The following is a 24,209-nucleotide window of genomic DNA, read 5'->3' as shown; positions in this document are numbered from 1 at the left end:
CTGCGATTTCGAAAGTGCATGTTAAGTAGGGTGTGACGAAGTTGACTTCCTGCCATATCCTTGTAAAAAAGACAGAGTAGCGTTCTCTAATATATGTTTGTCTCTCTGTTTTCTCCTGTTTTCCTTTACAGGCTTGATTGTTTAAATTCCAGGCATATATTAAGTCCTGATGATGATCCTTCTATCATAGAGCATAGGATCGAAACGCCGTCGACACTGTTATGTAGACATACATTGCTATTTATTGTGAATTTCTGGTGTATGTTCTACTGTAGGGAATACTGCCAATTCTAATTCTAAAGCAGTACCACTTTTTTGCTCAACTCTTCCTTTGCCTGATGTAAAATACTCTTTCCTCTGCACCCTTTTTCACAAACTTTTTCTCTATTCTGATGAGTTCGGTACAGGCCTGTGCCTTACTTCAAACAATATTATGTTTGCTATGTGATTGAAACATTCTAATTGACTTCGTGTCAAACATTCCTAAAAATAAATTCTATGCCTGGGTATTAGAAGAACTATACATGGTTTCCGATTGTGGTCCATTTGTTATTCATTTTTCCAGAAATTGTTTTCAGCTTAGGACCTTTGTTCTTTTAAATAGCTATTACCCATGGTCCAAAGCCATTAAGTGGGTCCCCCTTGTTTACTTAAAAAACTTGAGCGCAATCGCAGGATTGCAAGGGTTTCCTCAAAATCCTCACACCTCGGTCTCCGAGGAAGGCCACCCTAGTGCCCTCAGTACACCCACTCCTTGTTCTTTTATCTATATCTTGTATAATTCTCTTTCTAAAAAGGAATGTCAACCCATGTCCCACTCTACACTGCCGACTATATCAAACATCTTTGTACAAAACCATCTCTGTTGTCAGAGACCCCAGATGTTCCACCCTCGACTAGCAACTCCCTACCTGAACAATTGGAAAAACTAAAGAAAAAACAGGTTCGGCTACAATTAATGGTTCTTATGCTCACAGACTACTTAAAAGCAGAGGTTATCCCCCTAGGCCTTCAGGTTCGGAACATCCCGGGAATCTTCACAGATAACCCTAAATACACCACAAATTTTAGCCATATTGGCACTACATGTTCGAGACATTGGCTCGCTCTTGGAATTGATATTGCCACAGAGACATTAGAATCCCTTTAAAAAGAAATAGCTGAGGTTCTGAAACAAATAAATGACTCTGATCAGTCCGCTGAATGCAAAAAATTATTGGAGCAAGTGGACAAAACTGTAGCAGAATTCCATAGAATAGAACAAAATAAAAAATCTAACAAAATAAAAAAGGATATAAAATCCTACAATATAGAAAACACGTACCCATATCTACAGAAAGATTTCTATATAAATAAACCCCACTTCAACCCCAACGCAAGACCTTGGGGACGATATAATAAGCGACAGAACCTTGTGGGCTTTTCGGAGACCTCAGGAGATTCCTCCGATAGCTCTGACCCGGGTGAAGGGGGCATCAACCAAAGACGTGGAGGAGGGGCACAACCTCATTTTTTATCCCGAGGCCAACCGAATACCCCCCAACGAGGGAGGGTGAAGAAGCCTCAGCGTTGGTTCAACGCGCACGGCGAACGGAAGACTCGCAACAATTTCTACCAATGGTCGTTGATGCGCCCAATATTGAACCTTCCAATGAAGTAATTCCCATTTTCAATTTGTCGAAACACAATTTATGTGGTTCAGAACTGGAGCTCCTTAAAAAGGGCCTCTCATTCGTACCCACTGTTCGTCCAAATTTCATGGACCTACAGGCTGAACTACTGAAATTCTTCAGACTTATCCGTCTGAAAGCCTTTTTTCAGTTACACCCTTCTCCTATGAGTTGTGCGAATACCCCCTTTCACCCACCCTCTACATTTCTACCCACGGCCAGCATGATCCCCCCTGAAATTATGACCTTCGAGAAATTGGTCATAAATGACCTGGCAGAACTAGAGAAAAAGAAACTCTACATACCATATAATATCTCCAAATCAGAGAGAGAAGCAATCGACACATTAAAAATAAACTCCTCACTCGTAATCAAAAGTGCGGACAAAGGGGGCGGGATCGTCCTCCAAGACATCGACGCATACAAAACGGAGGTTCTCAGACAATTAGGCAATACTGATCACTATCAGCGCCTCCCAGGGAACCCAACCAAGGAGATCCAGGCCACTATTATGGAAATTACCACCAAGGCTAAAAACGAAGGGTTCCTCAGCAAAAAGGAACATAACTTCCTGAACGTAAAAAGTCCACGCACTCCTGTAATTTACACCCTACCCAAAGTTCACAAAAATATTGAGCATCCTCCAGGTAGACCCATTGTGTCAGCCTGCGGGTCGATTCTGGAACCCCTAGGGGCATACGTGGACTTTTTTATCAAAGATTTCGTCCCTAACACTGCTTGCTACATCAGAGACAGTATGGCGATGATCAATCTGATAGAGCATTATCCCTTCGACCCTACTGTTAATACACTGTGCACACTTGATGTAGAATCTCTCTACACCAATATTCCTCAAACAGCTGCACTATTGGTGATCCAAAAAATCTTAGACACACGACCCCGTCCACACAGGGTTCCTAGCCTCTTTATCCTTCAACTTCTTGAGATATGTCTCTCAAAAAACTTTTTCTCATTCGAAGGGTCATACTACCAACAGATCAAGGGGACATCCATGGGGGCTATTTTTGCCCCCAACCTAGCCATTCTTTTTATGGATGCGCTAGAGACTGGTGTCATCCTTCATAAAAGCAATCCATTCTCTACAGGTATCTCCCTATGGCGTCGTTACATAGACGACATCTTTGTAATTTGGAACCTTGATATAGATGTGCTGAACCTGTTTCTCCATTGGTTAAACAATATTTGTGCAGACCTTACTTTCACCATGACCCATGACAAATCCCAAATAGCATTTCTTGACCTGTCAATATACCACCACGAAGGCAAATTGCTCACGCGCCTCTTCAGGAAACCAACTGAGCGGAACACCCTGCTCAGTTACGAGAGTTGTCATCCGAGAGCATTAAAAGACTCATTACCCTACTCGCAGTTCCTGCGAATAAGGCGTAATTGCTCCAACAAAACTGACTATTTTAGGGAAGCAGCAGTTTTATCAAACAAACTGAAAATGCGTGGCTACCCTAGAAGAATTGTCAAAGCTGCCTTAAAGAGGGCTTGGTATTGCCCAAGAGATGTCCTATTGACACCAAAACCAAAAGAAAATAAAGACAGAATTGCATGCGTGACCACTTTTTGCCCCGTATCTAATAAAATCAGAAAATCAATCTTGAAGCACTGGCCCACCATAAATGCTGGAATCATAACCCTGGAGAGACCCCTTTTCGCATTTAAGAAAAACAAGAATCTCAAAGACCACCTGGTGAGGGCAGCCCTACCCACTCCGACCCCGTGTACTACCATTGACTCTAATTGGGGGATGCCACCACTGAAGGGCCATGTGAAATGTGGGCATTGTATTGTCTGCGACTTCACAATTGAAACCAGAAGTATCTGCCATAATGGGGTAAACTTTGAGATGAAATCATTCACAAACTGTAACACTTGCAATGTTGTGTACGCTATTTTCTGCCCATGCAACAAAATGTATGTAGGCCAGACAAGTCAAAAGGCCAAGACCAGAATCAGCCAGCATCGAAGCAGGATAAGATGCAATACGCCGAATGCCCCCTTGGTTGAACATTTCACCGAGTTGAACCACACAGCAGATGACATCAGGTGGACCATCTTGAAGTCCATCAAACTTCCGCAAAGAGGAGGGAATTTGTCCCAGATAATGAACAGAGAGGAACTGAAATCCATCATTCAGTTTAATACCATCAGGACTGGTTTGAATAGGAATGAGGATTGGACCAATCTGCTCTGATTATAATGAAAAATCTGTCAGCTGGGCATCTGTAAAAAATTGTACATGTATGTTGATAATCATTTTTGTATATAGTATACTGAGCAATTTTAACCATATGTCGTTTGGAATTGCATGTGGCCCTATTCACTCCTTGGGCACGCACCCTAAGCACTTCTAATTCACTATCTCTCCACTCCAATATGGCCACCGCCTAGCGACCGTCTGTCCACTGAAAAACGCAAAAGTAACCACGTAAAAGTAACCAACCCGGCCACTTGTGATAATACCTAGCGTTTTTTAACAGAAATCCGGTATTAATCAATATCAAACCTCGGCCCTTCATAATTATGGGTATTAGCTTAATTTTCACTCGTGCCATCATTGTCCTCAGGCACGTATGTTTAATTTCTCACCACTCCAATATGTCCGCCGTCAACACGGAGGATCACATGACCCTGGTCACATGATCGCCACCTCTTCAAAGCTGCTCGCGCAAACTTCCCAACACAGAAGCTGCAACGCCAGCGTGGAAGAGACGCACCGACGTCCTGACTACAACGAGGTGAGACTCAGCCCAGCCCCTGCCTGAGCCCGTTGCGCTGACACGCTCAGCAGACAGGCACCCGATCCTGACGGTATCTCTCCCCTTCTCCTTACAGCGGATTGGTGTATCCACCCGACCGCCGCCTCAGAGCCCCTGGAACCCGAGTGAGAACGCCAAGCTTGGCGCTCATTCGACTTCAATCAGCCATTTGGCGCTGCTACGGGATACAATTTTCCCGTGCCTAGGTGAGCAAGTAGCCGCTCCTGCCCCTTAAGTTGGTTGTCCACCGTCTGCACCGTGCTTAATCTGGACAATCTTTCACCCGCAGATTGTGTCTCCTTTTATCTCCTCTTTACGAGGCAGCCCAACTTGGGTATTCGTTCCAGCCCAATCAAGATATAGGTAAGGTTTGCTGCTAGACGAACGTTAGCTCACGAGCACCAACTTGGTCCTTACTAAAGTGTCAACCATGATTATTGTTCCACAGCCTCTTGTTCGTCATTGTACCGCAATATCGAGGCCAAACATCAAATGAAAGTGCGTTCTTCAAATCCACCTTTGGGTACGCCGCTGTTGTTTTTAACCTAGCACTGTTATAATCTAGCACACTCCTTCACTTAGGTCTCACTTATGTGTGATACACCCGATATTCCATCAGTTCCTGTAATCACAAGATGTCATCTCCTCACCCACACGGAAATGACTATCTTTTACAAAATAGGCACATTCCAACCACCGCGCAATTCTCTCGCCGTCAGTCAAGAAAAACACCCTCCACCACACTGCGATTTCGAAAGTGCATGTTAAGTAGGGTGTGACGAAGTTGACTTCCTGCCATATCCTTGTAAAAAAGACAGAGTAGCGTTCTCTAATATATGTTTGTCTCTCTGTTTTTTCCTGTTTTCCTTTACAGGCTTGATTGTTTAAATTCCAGGCATATATTAAGTCCTGATGATGATCCTTCTATCATAGAGCATAGGATCGAAACGCCGTCGACACTGTTATGTAGACATACATTGCTATTTATTGTGAATTTCTGGTGTATGTTCTACTGTAGGGAATACTGCCAATTCTAATTCTAAAGCAGTACCACTTTTTTGCTCAACTCTTCCTTTGCCTGATGTAAAATACTCTTTCCTCTGCACCCTTTTTCACAAACTTTTTCTCTATTCTGATGAGTTTGGTACAGGCCTGTGCCTTACTTCAAACAATATTATGTTTGCTATGTGATTGAAACATTCTAATTGACTTCGTGTCAAACATTCCTAAAAATAAATTCTATGCCCGGCTGGGTATTAGAAGAACTATACATGGTTTCCGATTGTGGTCCATTTGTTATTCATTTTTCCAGAAATTGTTTTCAGCTTAGGACCTTTGTTCTTTTAAATAGCTATTACCCATGGTCCAAAGCCATTAAGTGGGTCCCCCTTGTTTACTTAAAAAACTTGAGCGCAATCGCAGGATTGCAAGGGTTTCCTCAAAATCCTCACACCTCGGTCTCCGAGGAAGGCCACCCTAGTGCCCTCAGTACACCCACTCCTTGTTCTTTTATCTATATCTTGTATAATTCTCTTTCTAAAAAGGAATGTCAACCCATGTCCCACTCTACACTGCCGACTATATCAAACATCTTTGTACAAAACCATCTCTGTTGTCAGAGACCCCAGATGTTCCACCCTCGACTAGCAACTCCCTACCTGAACAATTGGAAAAACTAAAGAAAAAACAGGTTCGGCTACAATTAATGGTTCTTATGCTCACAGACTACTTAAAAGCAGAGGTTATCCCCCTAGGCCTTCAGGTTCGGAACATCCCGGGAATCTTCACAGATAACCCTAAATACACCACAAATTTTAGCCATATTGGCACTACATGTTCGAGACATTGGCTCGCTCTTGGAATTGATATTGCCACAGAGACATTAGAATCCCTTGAAAAAGAAATAGCTGAGGTTCTGAAACAAATAAATGACTCTGATCAGTCCGCTGAATGCAAAAAATTATTGGAGCAAGTGGACAAAACTGTAGCAGAATTCCATAGAATAGAACAAAATAAAAAATCTAACAAAATAAAAAAGGATATAAAATCCTACAATATAGAAAACACTTACCCATATCTACAGAAAGATTTCTATATAAATAAACCCCACTTCAACCCCAACGCAAGACCTTGGGGACGATATAATAAGCGACAGAACCTTGTGGGCTTTTCGGAGACCTCAGGAGATTCCTCCGATAGCTCTGACCCGGGTGAAGGGGGCAGCAACCAAAGACGTGGAGGAGGGGCACAACCTCATTTTTTATCCCGAGGCCAACCGAATACCCCCCAACGAGGGAGGGTGAAGAAGCCTCAGCGTTGGTTCAACGCGCACGGCGAACGGAAGACTCGCAACAATTTCTACCAATGGTAGTTGATGCGCCCAATATTGAACCTTCCAATGAAGTAATTCCCATTTTCAATTTGTCGAAACACAATTTATGTGGTTCAGAACTGGAGCTCCTTAAAAAGGGCCTCTCATTCGTACCCACTGTTCGTCCAAATTTCATGGACCTACAGGCTGAACTACTGAAATTCTTCAGACTTATCCGTCTGAAAGCCTTTTTTCAGTTACACCCTTCTCCTATGAGTTGTGCGAATACCCCCTTTCACCCACCCTCTACATTTCTACCCACGGCCAGCATGATCCCCCCTGAAATTATGACCTTCGAGAAATTGGTCATAAATGACCTGGCAGAACTAGAGAAAAAGAAACTCTACATACCATATAATATCTCCAAATCAGAGAGAGAAGCAATCGACACATTAAAAATAAACTCCTCACTCGTAATCAAAAGTGCGGACAAAGGGGGCGGGATCGTCCTCCAAGACATCGACGCATACAAAACGGAGGTTCTCAGACAATTAGGCAATACTGATCACTATCAGCGCCTCCCAGGGAACCCAACCAAGGAGATCCAGGCCACTATTATGGAAATTACCACCAAGGCTAAAAACGAAGGGTTCCTCAGCAAAAAGGAACATAACTTCCTGAACGTAAAAAGTCCACGCACTCCTGTAATTTACACCCTACCCAAAGTTCACAAAAATATTGAGCATCCTCCAGGTAGACCCATTGTGTCACCTTCGGGTCGATTCTGGAACCCCTAGGGGCATACATGGACTTTTTTTATCAAAGATTTCGTCCCTAACACTGCTTGCTACATCAGAGACAGTATGGCGATGATCAATCTGATAGAGCATTATCCCTTCGACCCTACTGTTAATACACTGTGCACACTTGATGTAGAATCTCTCTACACCAATATTCCTCAAACAGCTGCACTATTGGTGATCCAAAAAATCTTAGACACACGACCCCGTCCACACAGGGTTCCTAGCCTCTTTATCCTTCAACTTCTTGAGATATGTCTCTCAAAAAACTTTTTCTCATTCGAAGGGTCATACTACCAACAGATCAAGGGGACATCCATGGGGGCTATTTTTGCCCCCAACCTAGCCATTCTTTTTATGGATGCGCTAGAGACTGGTGTCATCCTTCATAAAAGCAATCCATTCTCTACAGGTATCTCCCTATGGCGTCGTTACATAGACGACATCTTTGTAATTTGGAACCTTGATATAGATGTGCTGAACCTGTTTCTCCATTGGTTAAACAATAATTGTGCAGACCTTACTTTCACCATGACCCATGACAAATCCCAAATAGCATTTCTTGACCTGTCAATATACCACCACGAAGGCAAATTGCTCACGCGCCTCTTCAGGAAACCAACTAAGCGGAACACCCTGCTCAGTTACGAGAGTTGTCATCCGAGAGCATTAAAAGACTCATTACCCTACTCGCAGTTCCTGCGAATAAGGCGTAATTGCTCCAACAAAACTGACTATTTTAGGGAAGCAGCAGTTTTATCAAACAAACTGAAAATGCGTGGCTACCCTAGAAGAATTGTCAAAGCTGCCTTAAAGAGGGCTTGGTATTGCCCAAGAGATGTCCTATTGACACCAAAACCAAAAGAAAATAAAGACAGAATTGCATGCGTGACCACTTTTTGCCCCGTATCTAATAAAATCAGAAAATCAATCTTGAAGCACTGGCCCACCATAAATGCTGGAATCATAACCCTGGAGAGACCCCTTTTCGCATTTAAGAAAAACAAGAATCTCAAAGACCACCTGGTGAGGGCAGCCCTACCCACTCCGACCCCGTGTACTACCATTGACTCTAATTGGGGGATGCCACCACTGAAGGGCCATGTGAAATGTGGGCATTGTATTGTCTGCGACTTCACAATTGAAACCAGAAGTATCTGCCATAATGGGGTAAACTTTGAGATGAAATCATTCACAAACTGTAACACTTGCAATGTTGTGTACGCTATTTTCTGCCCATGCAACAAAATGTATGTAGGCCAGACAAGTCAAAAGGCCAAGACCAGAATCAGCCAGCATCGAAGCAGGATAAGATGCAATACGCCGAATGCCCCCTTGGTTGAACATTTCACCGAGTTGAACCACACAGCAGATGACATCAGGTGGACCATCTTGAAGTCCATCAAACTTCCGCAAAGAGGAGGGAATTTGTCCCAGATAATGAACAGAGAGGAACTGAAATCCATCATTCAGTTTAATACCATCAGGACTGGTTTGAATAGGAATGAGGATTGGACCAATCTGCTCTGATTATAATGAAAAATCTGTCAGCTGGGCATCTGTAAAAAATTGTACATGTATGTTGATAATCATTTTTGTATATAGTATACTGAGCAATTTTAACCATATGTCGTTTGGAATTGCATGTGGCCCTATTCACTCCTTGGGCACGCACCCTAAGCACTTCTAATTCACTATCTCTCCACTCCAATATGGCCACCGCCTAGCGACCGTCTGTCCACTGAAAAACGCAAAAGTAACCACGTAAAAGTAACCAACCCGGCCACTTGTGATAATACCTAGCGTTTTTTAACAGAAATCCGGTATTAATCAATATCAAACCTCGGCCCTTCATAATTATGGGTATTAGCTTAATTTTCACTCGTGCCATCATTGTCCTCAGGCACGTATGTTTAATTTCTCACCACTCCAATATGTCCGCCGTCAACACGGAGGATCACATGACCCTGGTCACATGATCGCCACCTCTTCAAAGCTGCTCGCGCAAACTTCCCAACACAGAAGCTGCAACGCCAGCGTGGAAGAGACGCACCGACGTCCTGACTACAATGAGGTGAGACTCAGCCCAGCCCCTGCCTGAGCCCGTTGCGCTGACACGCTCAGCAGACAGGCACCCGATCCTGACGGTATCTCTCCCCTTCTCCTTACAGCGGATTGGTGTATCCACCCGACCGCCGCCTCAGAGCCCCTGGAACCCGAGTGAGAACGCCAAGCTTGGCGCTCATTCGACTTCAATCAGTCATTTGGCGCTGCTACGGGATACAATTTTCCCGTGCTAAGGTGAGCAAGTAGCCGCTCCTGCCCCTTAAGTTGGTTGTCCACCGTCTGCACCGTGCTTAATCTGGACAATCTTTCACCCGCAGATTGTGTCTCCTTTTATCTCCTCTTTACGAGGCAGCCCAACTTGGGTATTCGTTCCAGCCCAATCAAGATATAGGTAAGGTTTGCTGCTAGATGAACGTTAGCTCACGAGCACCAACTTGGTCCTTACTAAAGTGTCAACCATGATTATTTTTCCACAGCCTCTTGTTCGTCATTGTACCGCAATATCGAGGCCAAACATCAAATGAAAGTGCGTTCTTCAAATCCACCTTTGGGTACGCCGCTGTTGTTTTTAACCTAGCACTGTTATAATCTAGCACACTCCTTCACTTAGGTCTCACTTATGTGTGATACACCCGATATTCCATCAGTTCCTGTAATCACAAGATGTCATCTCCTCACCCACACGGAAATGACTATCTTTTACAAAATAGGCACATTCCAACCACCGCGCAATTCTCTCGCCGCCAGTCAAGAAAAACACCCTCCACCACACTGCGATTTCGAAAGTGCATGTTAAGTAGGGTGTGACGAAGTTGACTTCCTGCCATATCCTTGTAAAAAAGACAGAGTAGCGTTCTCTAATATATGTTTGTCTCTCTGTTTTTTCCTGTTTTCCTTTACAGGCTTGATTGTTTAAATTCCAGGCATATATTAAGTCCTGATGATGATCCTTCTATCATAGAGCATAGGATCGAAACGCCGTCGACACTGTTATGTAGACATACATTGCTATTTATTGTGAATTTCTGGTGTATGTTCTACTGTAGGGAATACTGCCAATTCTAATTCTAAAGCAGTACCACTTTTTTGCTCAACTCTTCCTTTGCCTGATGTAAAATACTCTTTCCTCTGCACCCTTTTTCACAAACTTTTTCTCTATTCTGATGAGTTTGGTACAGGCCTGTGCCTTACTTCAAACAATATTATGTTTGCTATGTGATTGAAACATTCTAATTGACTTCGTGTCAAACATTCCTAAAAATAAATTCTATGCCCGGCTGGGTATTAGAAGAACTATACATGGTTTCCGATTGTGGTCCATTTGTTATTCATTTTTCCAGAAATTGTTTTCAGCTTAGGACCTTTGTTCTTTTAAATAGCTATTACCCATGGTCCAAAGCCATTAAGTGGGTCCCCCTTGTTTACTTAAAAAACTTGAGCGCAATCGCAGGATTGCAAGGGTTTCCTCAAAATCCTCACACCTCGGTCTCCGAGGAAGGCCACCCTAGTGCCCTCAGTACACCCACTCCTTGTTCTTTTATCTATATCTTGTATAATTCTCTTTCTAAAAAGGAATGTCAACCCATGTCCCACTCTACACTGCCGACTATATCAAACATCTTTGTACAAAACCATCTCTGTTGTCAGAGACCCCAGATGTTCCACCCTCGACTAGCAACTCCCTACCTGAACAATTGGAAAAACTAAAGAAAAAACAGGTTCGGCTACAATTAATGGTTCTTATGCTCACAGACTACTTAAAAGCAGAGGTTATCCCCCTAGGCCTTCAGGTTCGGAACATCCCGGGAATCTTCACAGATAACCCTAAATACACCACAAATTTTAGCCATATTGGCACTACATGTTCGAGACATTGGCTCGCTCTTGGAATTGATATTGCCACAGAGACATTAGAATCCCTTGAAAAAGAAATAGCTGAGGTTCTGAAACAAATAAATGACTCTGATCAGTCCGCTGAATGCAAAAAATTATTGGAGCAAGTGGACAAAACTGTAGCAGAATTCCATAGAATAGAACAAAATAAAAAATCTAACAAAATAAAAAAGGATATAAAATCCTACAATATAGAAAACACTTACCCATATCTACAGAAAGATTTCTATATAAATAAACCCCACTTCAACCCCAACGCAAGACCTTGGGGACGATATAATAAGCGACAGAACCTTGTGGGCTTTTCGGAGACCTCAGGAGATTCCTCCGATAGCTCTGACCCGGGTGAAGGGGGCAGCAACCAAAGACGTGGAGGAGGGGCACAACCTCATTTTTTATCCCGAGGCCAACCGAATACCCCCCAACGAGGGAGGGTGAAGAAGCCTCAGCGTTGGTTCAACGCGCACGGCGAACGGAAGACTCGCAACAATTTCTACCAATGGTAGTTGATGCGCCCAATATTGAACCTTCCAATGAAGTAATTCCCATTTTCAATTTGTCGAAACACAATTTATGTGGTTCAGAACTGGAGCTCCTTAAAAAGGGCCTCTCATTCGTACCCACTGTTCGTCCAAATTTCATGGACCTACAGGCTGAACTACTGAAATTCTTCAGACTTATCCGTCTGAAAGCCTTTTTTCAGTTACACCCTTCTCCTATGAGTTGTGCGAATACCCCCTTTCACCCACCCTCTACATTTCTACCCACGGCCAGCATGATCCCCCCTGAAATTATGACCTTCGAGAAATTGGTCATAAATGACCTGGCAGAACTAGAGAAAAAGAAACTCTACATACCATATAATATCTCCAAATCAGAGAGAGAAGCAATCGACACATTAAAAATAAACTCCTCACTCGTAATCAAAAGTGCGGACAAAGGGGGCGGGATCGTCCTCCAAGACATCGACGCATACAAAACGGAGGTTCTCAGACAATTAGGCAATACTGATCACTATCAGCGCCTCCCAGGGAACCCAACCAAGGAGATCCAGGCCACTATTATGGAAATTACCACCAAGGCTAAAAACGAAGGGTTCCTCAGCAAAAAGGAACATAACTTCCTGAACGTAAAAAGTCCACGCACTCCTGTAATTTACACCCTACCCAAAGTTCACAAAAATATTGAGCATCCTCCAGGTAGACCCATTGTGTCACCTTCGGGTCGATTCTGGAACCCCTAGGGGCATACGTGGACTTTTTTTATCAAAGATTTCGTCCCTAACACTGCTTGCTACATCAGAGACAGTATGGCGATGATCAATCTGATAGAGCATTATCCCTTCGACCCTACTGTTAATACACTGTGCACACTTGATGTAGAATCTCTCTACACCAATATTCCTCAAACAGCTGCACTATTGGTGATCCAAAAAATCTTAGACACACGACCCCGTCCACACAGGGTTCCTAGCCTCTTTATCCTTCAACTTCTTGAGATATGTCTCTCAAAAAACTTTTTCTCATTCGAAGGGTCATACTACCAACAGATCAAGGGGACATCCATGGGGGCTATTTTTGCCCCCAACCTAGCCATTCTTTTTATGGATGCGCTAGAGACTGGTGTCATCCTTCATAAAAGCAATCCATTCTCTACAGGTATCTCCCTATGGCGTCGTTACATAGACGACATCTTTGTAATTTGGAACCTTGATATAGATGTGCTGAACCTGTTTCTCCATTGGTTAAACAATAATTGTGCAGACCTTACTTTCACCATGACCCATGACAAATCCCAAATAGCATTTCTTGACCTGTCAATATACCACCACGAAGGCAAATTGCTCACGCGCCTCTTCAGGAAACCAACTGAGCGGAACACCCTGCTCAGTTACGAGAGTTGTCATCCGAGAGCATTAAAAGACTCATTACCCTACTCGCAGTTCCTGCGAATAAGGCGTAATTGCTCCAACAAAACTGACTATTTTAGGGAAGCAGCAGTTTTATCAAACAAACTGAAAATGCGTGGCTACCCTAGAAGAATTGTCAAAGCTGCCTTAAAGAGGGCTTGGTATTGCCCAAGAGATGTCCTATTGACACCAAAACCAAAAGAAAATAAAGACAGAATTGCATGCGTGACCACTTTTTGCCCTGTATCTAATAAAATCAGAAAATCAATCTTGAAGCACTGGCCCACCATAAATGCTGGAATCATAACCCTGGAGAGACCCCTTTTCGCATTTAAGAAAAACAAGAATCTCAAAGACCACCTGGTGAGGGCAGCCCTACCCACTCCGACCCCGTGTACTACCATTGACTCTAATTGGGGGATGCCACCACTGAAGGGCCACGTGAAATGTGGGCATTGTATTGTCTGCGACTTCACAATTGAAACCAGAAGTATCTGCCATAATGGGGTAAACTTTGAGATGAAATCATTCACAAACTGTAGCACTTGCAATGTTGTGTACGCTATTTTCTGCCCATGCAACAAAATGTATGTAGGCCAGACAAGTCAAAAGGCCAAGACCAGAATCAGCCAGCATCGAAGCAGGATAAGATGCAATACGCCGAATGCCCCCTTGGTTGAACATTTCACCGAGTTGAACCACACAGCAGATGACATCAGGTGGACCATCTTGAAGTCCATCAAACTTCCGCAAAGAGGGGGGAATTTGTCCCAGATAATGAACAGAGAGGAACTGAAATCCATCATTCAGTTTAATACCATCAGGACTGGTTTGAATAGGAATGAGGATTGGACCAATCTGCTCTGATTATAATGAAAAATCTGTCAGCTGGGCATCTGTAAAAAATTGTACATGTATGTTGATAATCATTTTTGTATATAGTATACTGAGCAATTTTAACCATATGTCGTTTGGAATTGCATGTGTCCCTATTCACTCCTTGGGCACGCACCCTAAGCACTTCTAATTCACTATCTCTCCACTCCAATATGGCCACCGCCTAGCGACCGTCTGTCCACTGAAAAACGCAAAAGTAACCACGTAAAAGTAACCAACCCGGCCACTTGTGATAATACCTAGCGTTTTTTAACAGAAATCCGGTATTAATCAATATCAAACCTCGGCCCTTCATAATTATGGGTATTAGCTTAATTTTCACTCGTGCCATCATTGTCCTCAGGCACGTATGTTTAATTTTTCACCACTCCAATATGTCCACCGTCAACACGGAGGATCACATGACCCTGGTCACATGATCGCCACCTCTTCAAAGCTGCTCGCGCAAACTTCCCAACACAGAAGCTGCAACGCCAGCGTGGAAGAGACGCACCGATGTCCTGACTACAACGAGGTGAGACCTCAGCCCAGCCCCTGCCTGAGCCCGTTGCGCTGACAAGCTCAGCAGACAGGCACCCGATCCTGACGGTATCTCTCCCCTTCTCCTTACAGCGGATTGGTGTATCCACCCGACCGCCGCCTCAGAGCCCCTGGAACCCGAGTGAGAACGCCAAGCTTGGCGCTCATTCGACTTCAATCAGCCATTTGGCGCTGCTACGGGATACAATTTTCCTGTGCTAAGGTGAGCAAGTAGCCGCTCCTGCCCCTTAAGTTGGTTGTCCACCGTCTGCACCGTGCTTAATCTGGACAATCTTTCACCCGCAGATTGTGTCTCCTTTTATCTCCTCTTTACGAGGCAGCCCAACTTGGGTATTCGTTCCAGCCCAATCAAGATATAGGTAAGGTTTGCTGCTAGACGAACGTTAGCTCACGAGCACCAACTTGGTCCTTACTAAAGTGTCAACCATGATTATTGTTACACAGCCTCTTGTTCGTCATTGTACCGCAATATCGAGGCCAAACATCAAATGAAAGTGCGTTCTTCAAATCCACCTTTGGGTACGCCGCTGTTGTTTTTAACCTAGCACTGTTATAATCTAGCACACTCCTTCACTTAGGTCTCACTTATGTGTGATACACCCGATATTCCATCAGTTCCTGTAATCACAAGATGTCATCTCCTCACCCACACGGAAATGACTATCTTTTACAAAATAGGCACATTCCAACCACTGCGCAATTCTCTCGCCGTCAGTCAAGAAAAACACCCTCCACCACACTGCGATTTCGAAAGTGCATGTTAAGTAGGGTGTGACGAAGTTGACTTCCTGCCATATCCTTGTAAAAAAGACAGAGTAGCGTTCTCTAATATATGTTTGTCTCTCTGTTTTCTCCTGTTTTCCTTTACAGGCTTGATTGTTTAAATTCCAGGCATATATTAAGTCCTGATGATGATCCTTCTATTATAGAGCATAGGATCGAAACGCCGTCGACACTGTTATGTAGACATACATTGCTATTTATTGTGAATTTCTGGTGTATGTTCTACTGTAGGGAATACTGCCAATTCTAATTCTAAAGCAGTACCACTTTTTTGCTCAACTCTTCCTTTGCCTGATGTAAAATACTCTTTCCTCTGCACCCTTTTTCACAAACTTTTTCTCTATTCTGATGAGTTCGGTACAGGCCTGTGCCTTACTTCAAACAATATTATGTTTGCTATGTGATTGAAACATTCTAATTGACTTCGTGTCAAACATTCCTGAAAATAAATTCTATGCCCGGCTGGGTATTAGAAGAACTATACATGGTTTCCGATTGTGGTCCATTTGTTATTCATTTTTCCAGAAATTGTTTTCAGCTTAGGACCTTTGTTCTTTTAAATAGCTATTACCCATGGTCCAAAGCCATTAAGTGGGTCCCCCTTGTTTACTTAAAAAACATATAAGGTCTGGGGACAGCTGTGTTTTCAAACCACACCTACAAATATGGAAATATATCCCTATTACTCCTCCCCCATTTTACCACAGAGAGAATAAACCAAACATTATCTTACAGTTGAGTGCAAAAGTCCCAAACAATGTTTTGCCTTGACAATAGATATTCTGCCATAGGTCAGAGCCAACTGCACCAAACTTCAATTCAGGTAGACAACACCCAGGGGCCTCCAGCTTTAGTCTATGCAGGTGTTATATATTATACAAATGTTCAGCTCTGACTTGGGGTCCCCTCCTTCGGACAACTATCATAAAAAAAATCCATTACTTACAACTACATTGGGAAGTATTACAGTGCCTGTCACTGGACCTACATTATTGATCATATAATGAATGTGGAGATTTGTGGATGGATGCAATACTCTCTAGCCATGCCTCCTGAACAGAAAAGCCAGAAGATTCTGCTGAGATAGTTGGTCTTCAGCAATCTCTAATTGCCTTGCCCATGCTCTCTAACAGGGTGATTCTCACTTAAAGACACTCTGCCTAAACTTCAAAGTTCTACTTGGTAAGGTGCTAGATTGTTTGACTAGGTTGTTGTACCAATACCTGCTGCCCATGGTCATCATACTCAACCTTTTGCCAACTTGTTAAGAAAAGATAGTTTTAGTGAGAATGTCCTATATTCAATTGTCAACAATTTGGAACTCTAGCCCTACTCATCACAGATTTGAAATAAACTCTCTGAATCTACAAATGTCTGCTGGACTGCCTGTTAGAGGATGTCTATGGCATGTCTTAAACACTCTGATCCACCTTTATGATCAGAACTCCCTCAACTTAAGTTGAACCACCTAGAAGGGTCATGAGTGTTACAGAAGAACCAGCAAAAAATAAATGCAAAGTAATTAGTATATGTCTATAAGGGGTGAAATGAGTCTTTTCAATAAAATAAAGTTTCCTAATTTTATGTGTAGCAGGCACTATGTGAGAAGTATCTCAGTGCTGGAAAATCTTCTGAATAGCACTGGTTTGTTTAATGACCTCATGCTCCAACATCTTTGCTAACAAATAGTTACAACAAAAGTTATTGAAGATTGTACAAAAAAACATTAATACAGAAGCATCTTAAAAATCATTAAAAATATGTATTTGTCCCCCCCCCACGTGTGTGAGATAGTGTTCTTACTCGCCTCTGGATAACGTTTTTATAATGTGCTTAAAGCTTTGTAAACACAACCCTTAACATAGATTACACTATGTTACATTCTCCTTTCTATGACAGAATTAAAAATATGATTGTGTCAATGACACACCTGTGCTTTGTTTGGTAGCTTTTTGATTTGGTGTCATAATGATAAATTCCTAGGCTTTTTATCGGCTGCATGAATTGCCTTCACACTGCAGCTGTTAATTTGTGTGCTGAAAAAAAAGGAGAATAACAAGAAAAACTCATCAGTACTCCCAAATTCGTATGACCGTCTATAAATATTAACAATTGAGAGCAGGGCCTCTTGTTACAATGAGAAAGGCAGAGAAATTATAATACTATGCTATGTTATGCAGCTTGCTCAAGCGTATAGCTACCCAAATGTTTCCCAGTGTTATATAAGTCATAGCGTGCAGTTGCACCTGTCTTAAGGACGTATAACAGGTAATGTCAGTGGGGGTAAAGACATATTCTGAGTTGTTTTCTGAACCAAGTCTCATTGTGCTGGTTTCTTACTTCAATAGGAATAATCGTATACATTTAGTTTCATAATGGGATGGAGAGCTTAGAAAAATATGTCCATAGTTATGATTGTATTCGTATTAGTCAAAAGTCTAATGGTATGTATTTTCCTTTTAAATTAAAATACCTCCAAATCAGTCCAGTCTGGGTATGTATGCTTTTAAACCCAATACTTAAATAATTTTGTATATTTAATATTGAATGTGAGGTAGAGTTTAAGAATCTGTACTCTTACTTTGTACATATCTCTCACTGTAGCTTCTATATGCTTTGCTATTCTTTGGCAAGCTTACTTTTTGGAGAGTTATAAGAAAGTAAACAGTATACAGTAATTATACTATTTTAATGGCATATTTGGTCATAGTATTACTGTGATGTACCAAATTATCTAAAATATTTCATAAGAAAAAAGCTTAACCTATACAACACTGGTGTTAGTTCCACATACTATAAAAGGAAATAGATTTAAGGAGGAATTAATTGTGAGGGAATGCAGAATAGGGAAGACTTGCTTGTTGTAAGTACTTGCTAAGGTTTTTTTTCATCACACTTCACAATTACAAAACAATGTGCTTCCTTTTTACTTTTCTAACAGCTTATATGTTCTGAAATATGTGTACAGTTATTTTGCAGGTATTTGAAACTTGTTGTGTGCTACAAACATTACTTCTTACAACCTTTCCTTTCATACTCCCTGTACCCCAACAAGATTGTCACATAATTCACTTTAGAAAACCTCTTTCACTTTGCATTCAGAGAAAAAAAGTAAGCACCAATCACCATGATAAAGAAAAAGAAGCAATTTGTCAGAATACATTATCTGACATTTTGCCTCTGTCTTTGAAGCACAGCAAATATGACAAGATAATTACAAAACAAAATATAAAGGCATCTTTCTTTATTGCTCTCTCACAACCCACCAGAACTAGGCTGGCTACTCACCAGTGTGTCGCAACCCGGAGTTTAGGAAACACTGATATAAAGTCATTCATGTGATCCTCAAGGAGCTGCTTCATATTATTAAAGACTACTTAGTGCACATTTTGCAAAGATTTTGACTATACAAAGATTATGAATCTTTACATAACAAAACATTGCACTGACACAGAATACAAGAGTTTGAATAGCAAGTGGACTTCATAGAAAAAAAGTATATGTCCTGTGCCTAAAACAATTTGTACTGATTTATGATGGAGATTGTAGTGAAAATTCAGGAGCTTATACATCAATTTCCAAACAGTAACTGCCACCTACTTCCTGCATAAAATCATTTTGACCTCCCTAAATTATGAAGTTATGTCTTCTGACATAGCTTTTTAGTTACAGCAGCTTCCAGATCGGGAGCCCAGCGTTACACCACTTTCGATCGCTAACTTTAAATCGACTTTCCTTCCCATCCTCCATGAGGAACATTTTTTGCTATAACCGTCACTTGTTGAAAACCTACCTCTTACTGGCTTGGTCTACTGTGGTTTATGTGCATTTCAGAAATGGTTTCAATACAGTCTACTGTACATTAGTTAGTACTAATTCAGCTAAATTCAAACGATTCAATTGAATAAAAACGTTATAGAAGGCACCAAAAAATGAACAATGTTCAAGATGCAATTGCTTTTGAGTCAGTATACATAGATTTTTTTGTCATAGATTGCATGTAGGTCATATTCTACACATATTGTAGAAATGCACAGAATCAATAAAAGTTCAATAAAGATGATATTCTCTTCCAATGTTGGTACAACGATTCATGCTGTCTTTCTTCAATATAAATGAAATCCTTCAACACAGGTACAGCCAACATGTGTTTCACTGCCAGTTCCACTTTCTCAAGGCTGCAGCGATATAAGATAAACAAACTAAGTGATCATGTAGATAACTAAATTACATGGTAAAATCACAAACACAATATGCATTCAACACAAGTTCAGATAGTTTTGAAATTGTCCTACTCGTTCAGTAGCAAAACAAAGGAAACTTGATCAGTCAAATGCCAAAAAGAAATCTTTGCAACACTTTCCATCAAGTAACACAAATTGAACAACTAGTGTCAATCAACAGCAAAAGCATCAACATCACCAGGCAATAGTCAGTCAACAATATTCCAACAGTATTATACAAGGCAATTGTTCCACTTTAAGACTAACATTGTTATACAGCTTAAAGAAGTAGAATGAGAGAAAAGAGAAACCACGCTTTAAAAAAAATGGCAATGTGGAAACAACCTCAATTTTAATGAGTCATTCAATTAGCAAAATAATTTAAACTATAACCGCAGATTTCCCTCTGTTGCTCTGTTTGGACAGAAGATGCAATAGTAGTTAGTCAAGTCAAGTCAAACAAGCTTTATTCGACGATTGTCATAAAAGCAACTGTACATATAAATACAAGTTTAGGTAAAATTATACATATTTACATTTAAAAATCATAAATCCATTACACATTTAAAATCAGATTATTGTACATTGGATAAGGGATTTTAATTTGGCACCATGAATACATATTAATCTATTAGCCTGCTACTTCTGATAGTCCACGCACAGCCCAAGAATTTTGCCACAGCTATATAAACTGTCATATCTGTGCAGGAACGAATTATTCTTACTGCCACCGCCCCCTATCGGTGCCCATTAATCTGCACATTGGGCGTAGCCATATTCTCTGGGGCGCCACGTACTCGGGGCATTCAAATAGTAGGTGGCCATAGTAGTTATTACATACTATAATGCATATGATAATACTATTTACTTTACCTTATGTGCTTGCACGTCATATGAGAAAATATTGAATGATGCATCAAGGTTTACACATTTAGCCCCGTTTGTATGTACAGGTTGCATTTATAGTATGAAAGAATGGTGTAGGCACTCGTATATTGCAGGTTGGGTTGCATACATCATCATAAATAATTAAATAGATACATTTGATATGTGTCTGACTCATTGAAAAAGAGAGAAAACTATTTTTAGGAGGCACTTGGAGGTGACTAGTAGTCTTCACAGAATTCACTGAGAATTTATCAGGAAATTGTGCTTATCTAAGAAAATTCTGATAACTTCTAGGTCAAAAGGGCCCCAAAAATAGTGCCACAATCTTTTACCCTTGATTAGAGTCCGCTCGGAATTGAACATTTTAAAAAACTGAAACAGAGGACAGGCCCTTAAAAGAGTTTGTAAAGGTTGAGCTATTGTTTTACTTGCTGTAGGGGAAGATTATGTCCCACGTTTCATAGAGATATTTACTTTAAGCACTATTAGAAAGGGCAGGGGCTCACAAGGCACTGCAGCATTTAAAAAAGAAACGTATTATTCAATTCTATATTCCTAGTAGAGAACTGACTCCTCCTCTTACCTTTACTCAGGAGCAGCTGTGTTTCTTGCTTTTTTATGGGTATATGGTAACTCTAGTTTTTCTATTATTTCTATATTTGAGCATCTCATGTGTTTATATGTATTCCTGCTGGGCAGTGCATTTTAAGGTGTGTGGGCTGTAGTGCCTTAAGAGTCGAAAAGCTCCCTTGGGGCTGCGTGGCCTTTGTAGTGCATGCAACAAGTCAGGCCATCTGATATAAATGTAACAGAAAGACTAAGTTTTAAAGTAGGATGACTGACTTATTTTGTAAATGTTCTTTTCGCAGGTCGAGGTGGAATGCATAAATCCAAAAAAACAGAAGAAGAAAAGGAATTATAAAAATTCAGGGATTATCATAGTGAAATCGTGTAGAGTAAGTTACAGTTCTCCACACTGTTGCAATACTATTTATAGAAAACTAGAAATGCATTTTAAACTGTGTCTTGAACTTTGAACTAGTCTGTGCTAATCATTCATCACTATCATTGCATTAAACTTGAGTGTGCTTATATTATCGGTAGGAATGTTAATTAGATAGGGTTGTGTCCCTATGATGTACACGTGGAGCATTTAGTGCTGGATCAACATGTATAGAGACAAATATTTCACTCTTTTACTAAGCAGAAAGTCATTGTGTATGCATCCATATGTCTTCAACAATGTACAGTCTCCCTTAAATAAATGCACTACTTAGGTAACTCTAATGCTTCCTTCCCACTAAAAGCAATGCCTTTTGGATTTATTTTTATTCTATTCATAAAATGTTCTAGTGCCCCATGGTGTTAGAGCGCTTTAAAAGGTAATCAGTTGGTTAACATACAGTAGTACTATGCATTAGGATTGGCAGTAGTATGCTCAACTGCCAACAGTGTGACACTGATCGGGATGTAAGTGTGCCGCAAAATTCATTGTGGAAACGGGATGTCCCATCCTGAGCATCAAAAGCCTTCCTTTTGATTAAAGAACTTGTGTAGAATATTCCATCCAGGAAAAGACTCCTTCTGTATGTTCCTAGTGAGTTTTAGGCCTCCAAGTCACCTTCTGACCATGATGGTCTCCAAGGAGGTTACAAAGGGAAAAATATGCAAATTTTTGGTGTTCCTACTGGCCATCAACAGGGATGTTCGCATGGGGTATTAGGTTTGCAGTTGAAATAATCTGGTCATCTTTTTTTGGTATCCAAGTGACAGGCCACCCATGATGTTCTCATAGGGTAGGGAGGTTCAGGGTGGGAAGAATCTGCTCATCAAAATTGTATTCACCTCCCTGTTCAAAAAGGCAACTAAAGGGTTGGTGCAGTTTACAGGTGAAAGGAAGTTCCAGATTCCGGACTGCTCTGGAAAAGGGTGCTGCATTTCTTGAATCTCAGCGGTTCAAGGAGCAGAGAGCTGTTGCTGCTTTGGGTACAGTTTCCTCCCAATATATGAAACTGCATTCTGGGTGTTTGTGTGATGAAATGTACAGCTTTGCATGTCAGCCAGGCTGCCTTTAGCATGCTTCTAGCTAAGATGGGGACAACTAGAGAGATACAAGAGAGGGAGTAATTCCAGGGGTGTGGAATGTATTCAAATATCTGCTCGTCTATGGGACAGGTTGCTTCATAAATAGATTTGTCCTGTAACAGAATACACTTGGCCCTTTGGTGCCATGAAGTGCGGAGACAAATTATGGCAGCAATCTCATTCTATAAGAGTTATAATATTAGCTGATATGATTATGCAAATAGGCATGTCATAGAAGGGTTTGAATACTAGCAATTCCCTTATTGTGCCACATATCCACAGAGCTACATATTGGAGCTGAAGGTAGCAGTAAGCAATAGTTTCCTATGGGTGGAATGCCCTTTTGAGTCCCTGCAAACCTACTAACATGCATGTTTTATGGGGTTTCATCAGCTTTCCCTAATATTTTCTCATACAGACAATAGTTCGAAATTTACTCCTAACAAGGGCAGAAGTAAAACTTCTTCCAGGCTTGGGGGAAAAGGGTGGTTGGTGGGAAAGTGAACTTGTTACTGTTCAACACATTTTTGCATGAGCAAATCTACAAATACAGTTCACAAATATTTTCTAGGAGTACGATTTCCTGACCTACTTATGTACATTTGTGTGAATTCATGAAAGCTGTAAATCTGCACTAATGCAAGGACATATACCATGGGTGCACTTTTGTGACTTTTTGAATTTGCCCCTATTTAGGTCCTGCATCAACCAAGATTTTTTGTTTGCATTAAAATTCTCTCTCTCTACCTCCTGGCTGGCTTCACTGTGAGTGGCTGCATTCTGCTGTTTGACAAGGAGCATATCGGCACCAAAGTAGTTTTGTTCAGTGCTAAGAACTACTATGGCAATGTGTGGTTTTTGAGACCAAAAATATATTTGCTTTTGCCATTGTTTGTTATAATCATGAGGGCCCAGCAGCTCCCACAACGAACACATTTTACAAAAACCATGTCAAAACAGGACACGCCTTGAAAACAACTAAAAGGCTGACCACCAATGTTATACCTATTGGCTTTGTCAATGCGTGTTTATTTTCATGTTTCCTATAATTTTGTTGTAACTGGTTACATTGATTTTCCTTCATGGATATTTTTTGGAAATACTTGCATTTTTCAACACATTTTACTAAATGATACTTCTAAGAAATGGTACCTAAAATGTCACAGTATTTTAGCAAAACAAAATTTCCGAGTTGCATTTTTTTTTAATAAACATTTTAATTTGAAAGCAAAGAATCATCAATCTTACTTCCAAACTTTTGCATTAATTTGAACCGAATCAGAGAGGATCGTGAAAGCATTAAGCATGGGCGAATTTTGCGAATCTCGCGTTCGCGAATTTTGCGGATTTGCGA

At 41.2% G+C, this 24,209-nt stretch overlaps 1 protein-coding gene across 2 annotated transcripts in view; it reads left to right on the top strand.

The window, feature by feature from the left end:
- Window positions 1–24,209, top strand: part of CPNE2 (copine 2) — a 975,302-nt gene that overhangs the window by 685,570 nt on the left and 265,523 nt on the right. For both annotated transcript variants that reach the window (XM_086947740.1, XM_086947741.1), the window contains exon 9: window positions 21,640–21,726. In XM_086947740.1, the coding sequence (XP_086803866.1) occupies window positions 21,640–21,726 (87 nt within the window). The remainder of the gene's footprint in view (window positions 1–21,639; window positions 21,727–24,209) is intronic.

The sequence above is a fragment of the Lissotriton vulgaris genome, chromosome 12, assembly GCF_964263255.1.
Source record: "Lissotriton vulgaris chromosome 12, aLisVul1.2, whole genome shotgun sequence".
NCBI classification, from domain to species: domain Eukaryota; kingdom Metazoa; phylum Chordata; class Amphibia; order Caudata; family Salamandridae; genus Lissotriton; species Lissotriton vulgaris.
The sequence above is the reverse complement of the archived record's forward strand: the minus strand, read 5'-3'. Positions and strand labels throughout refer to the sequence as shown.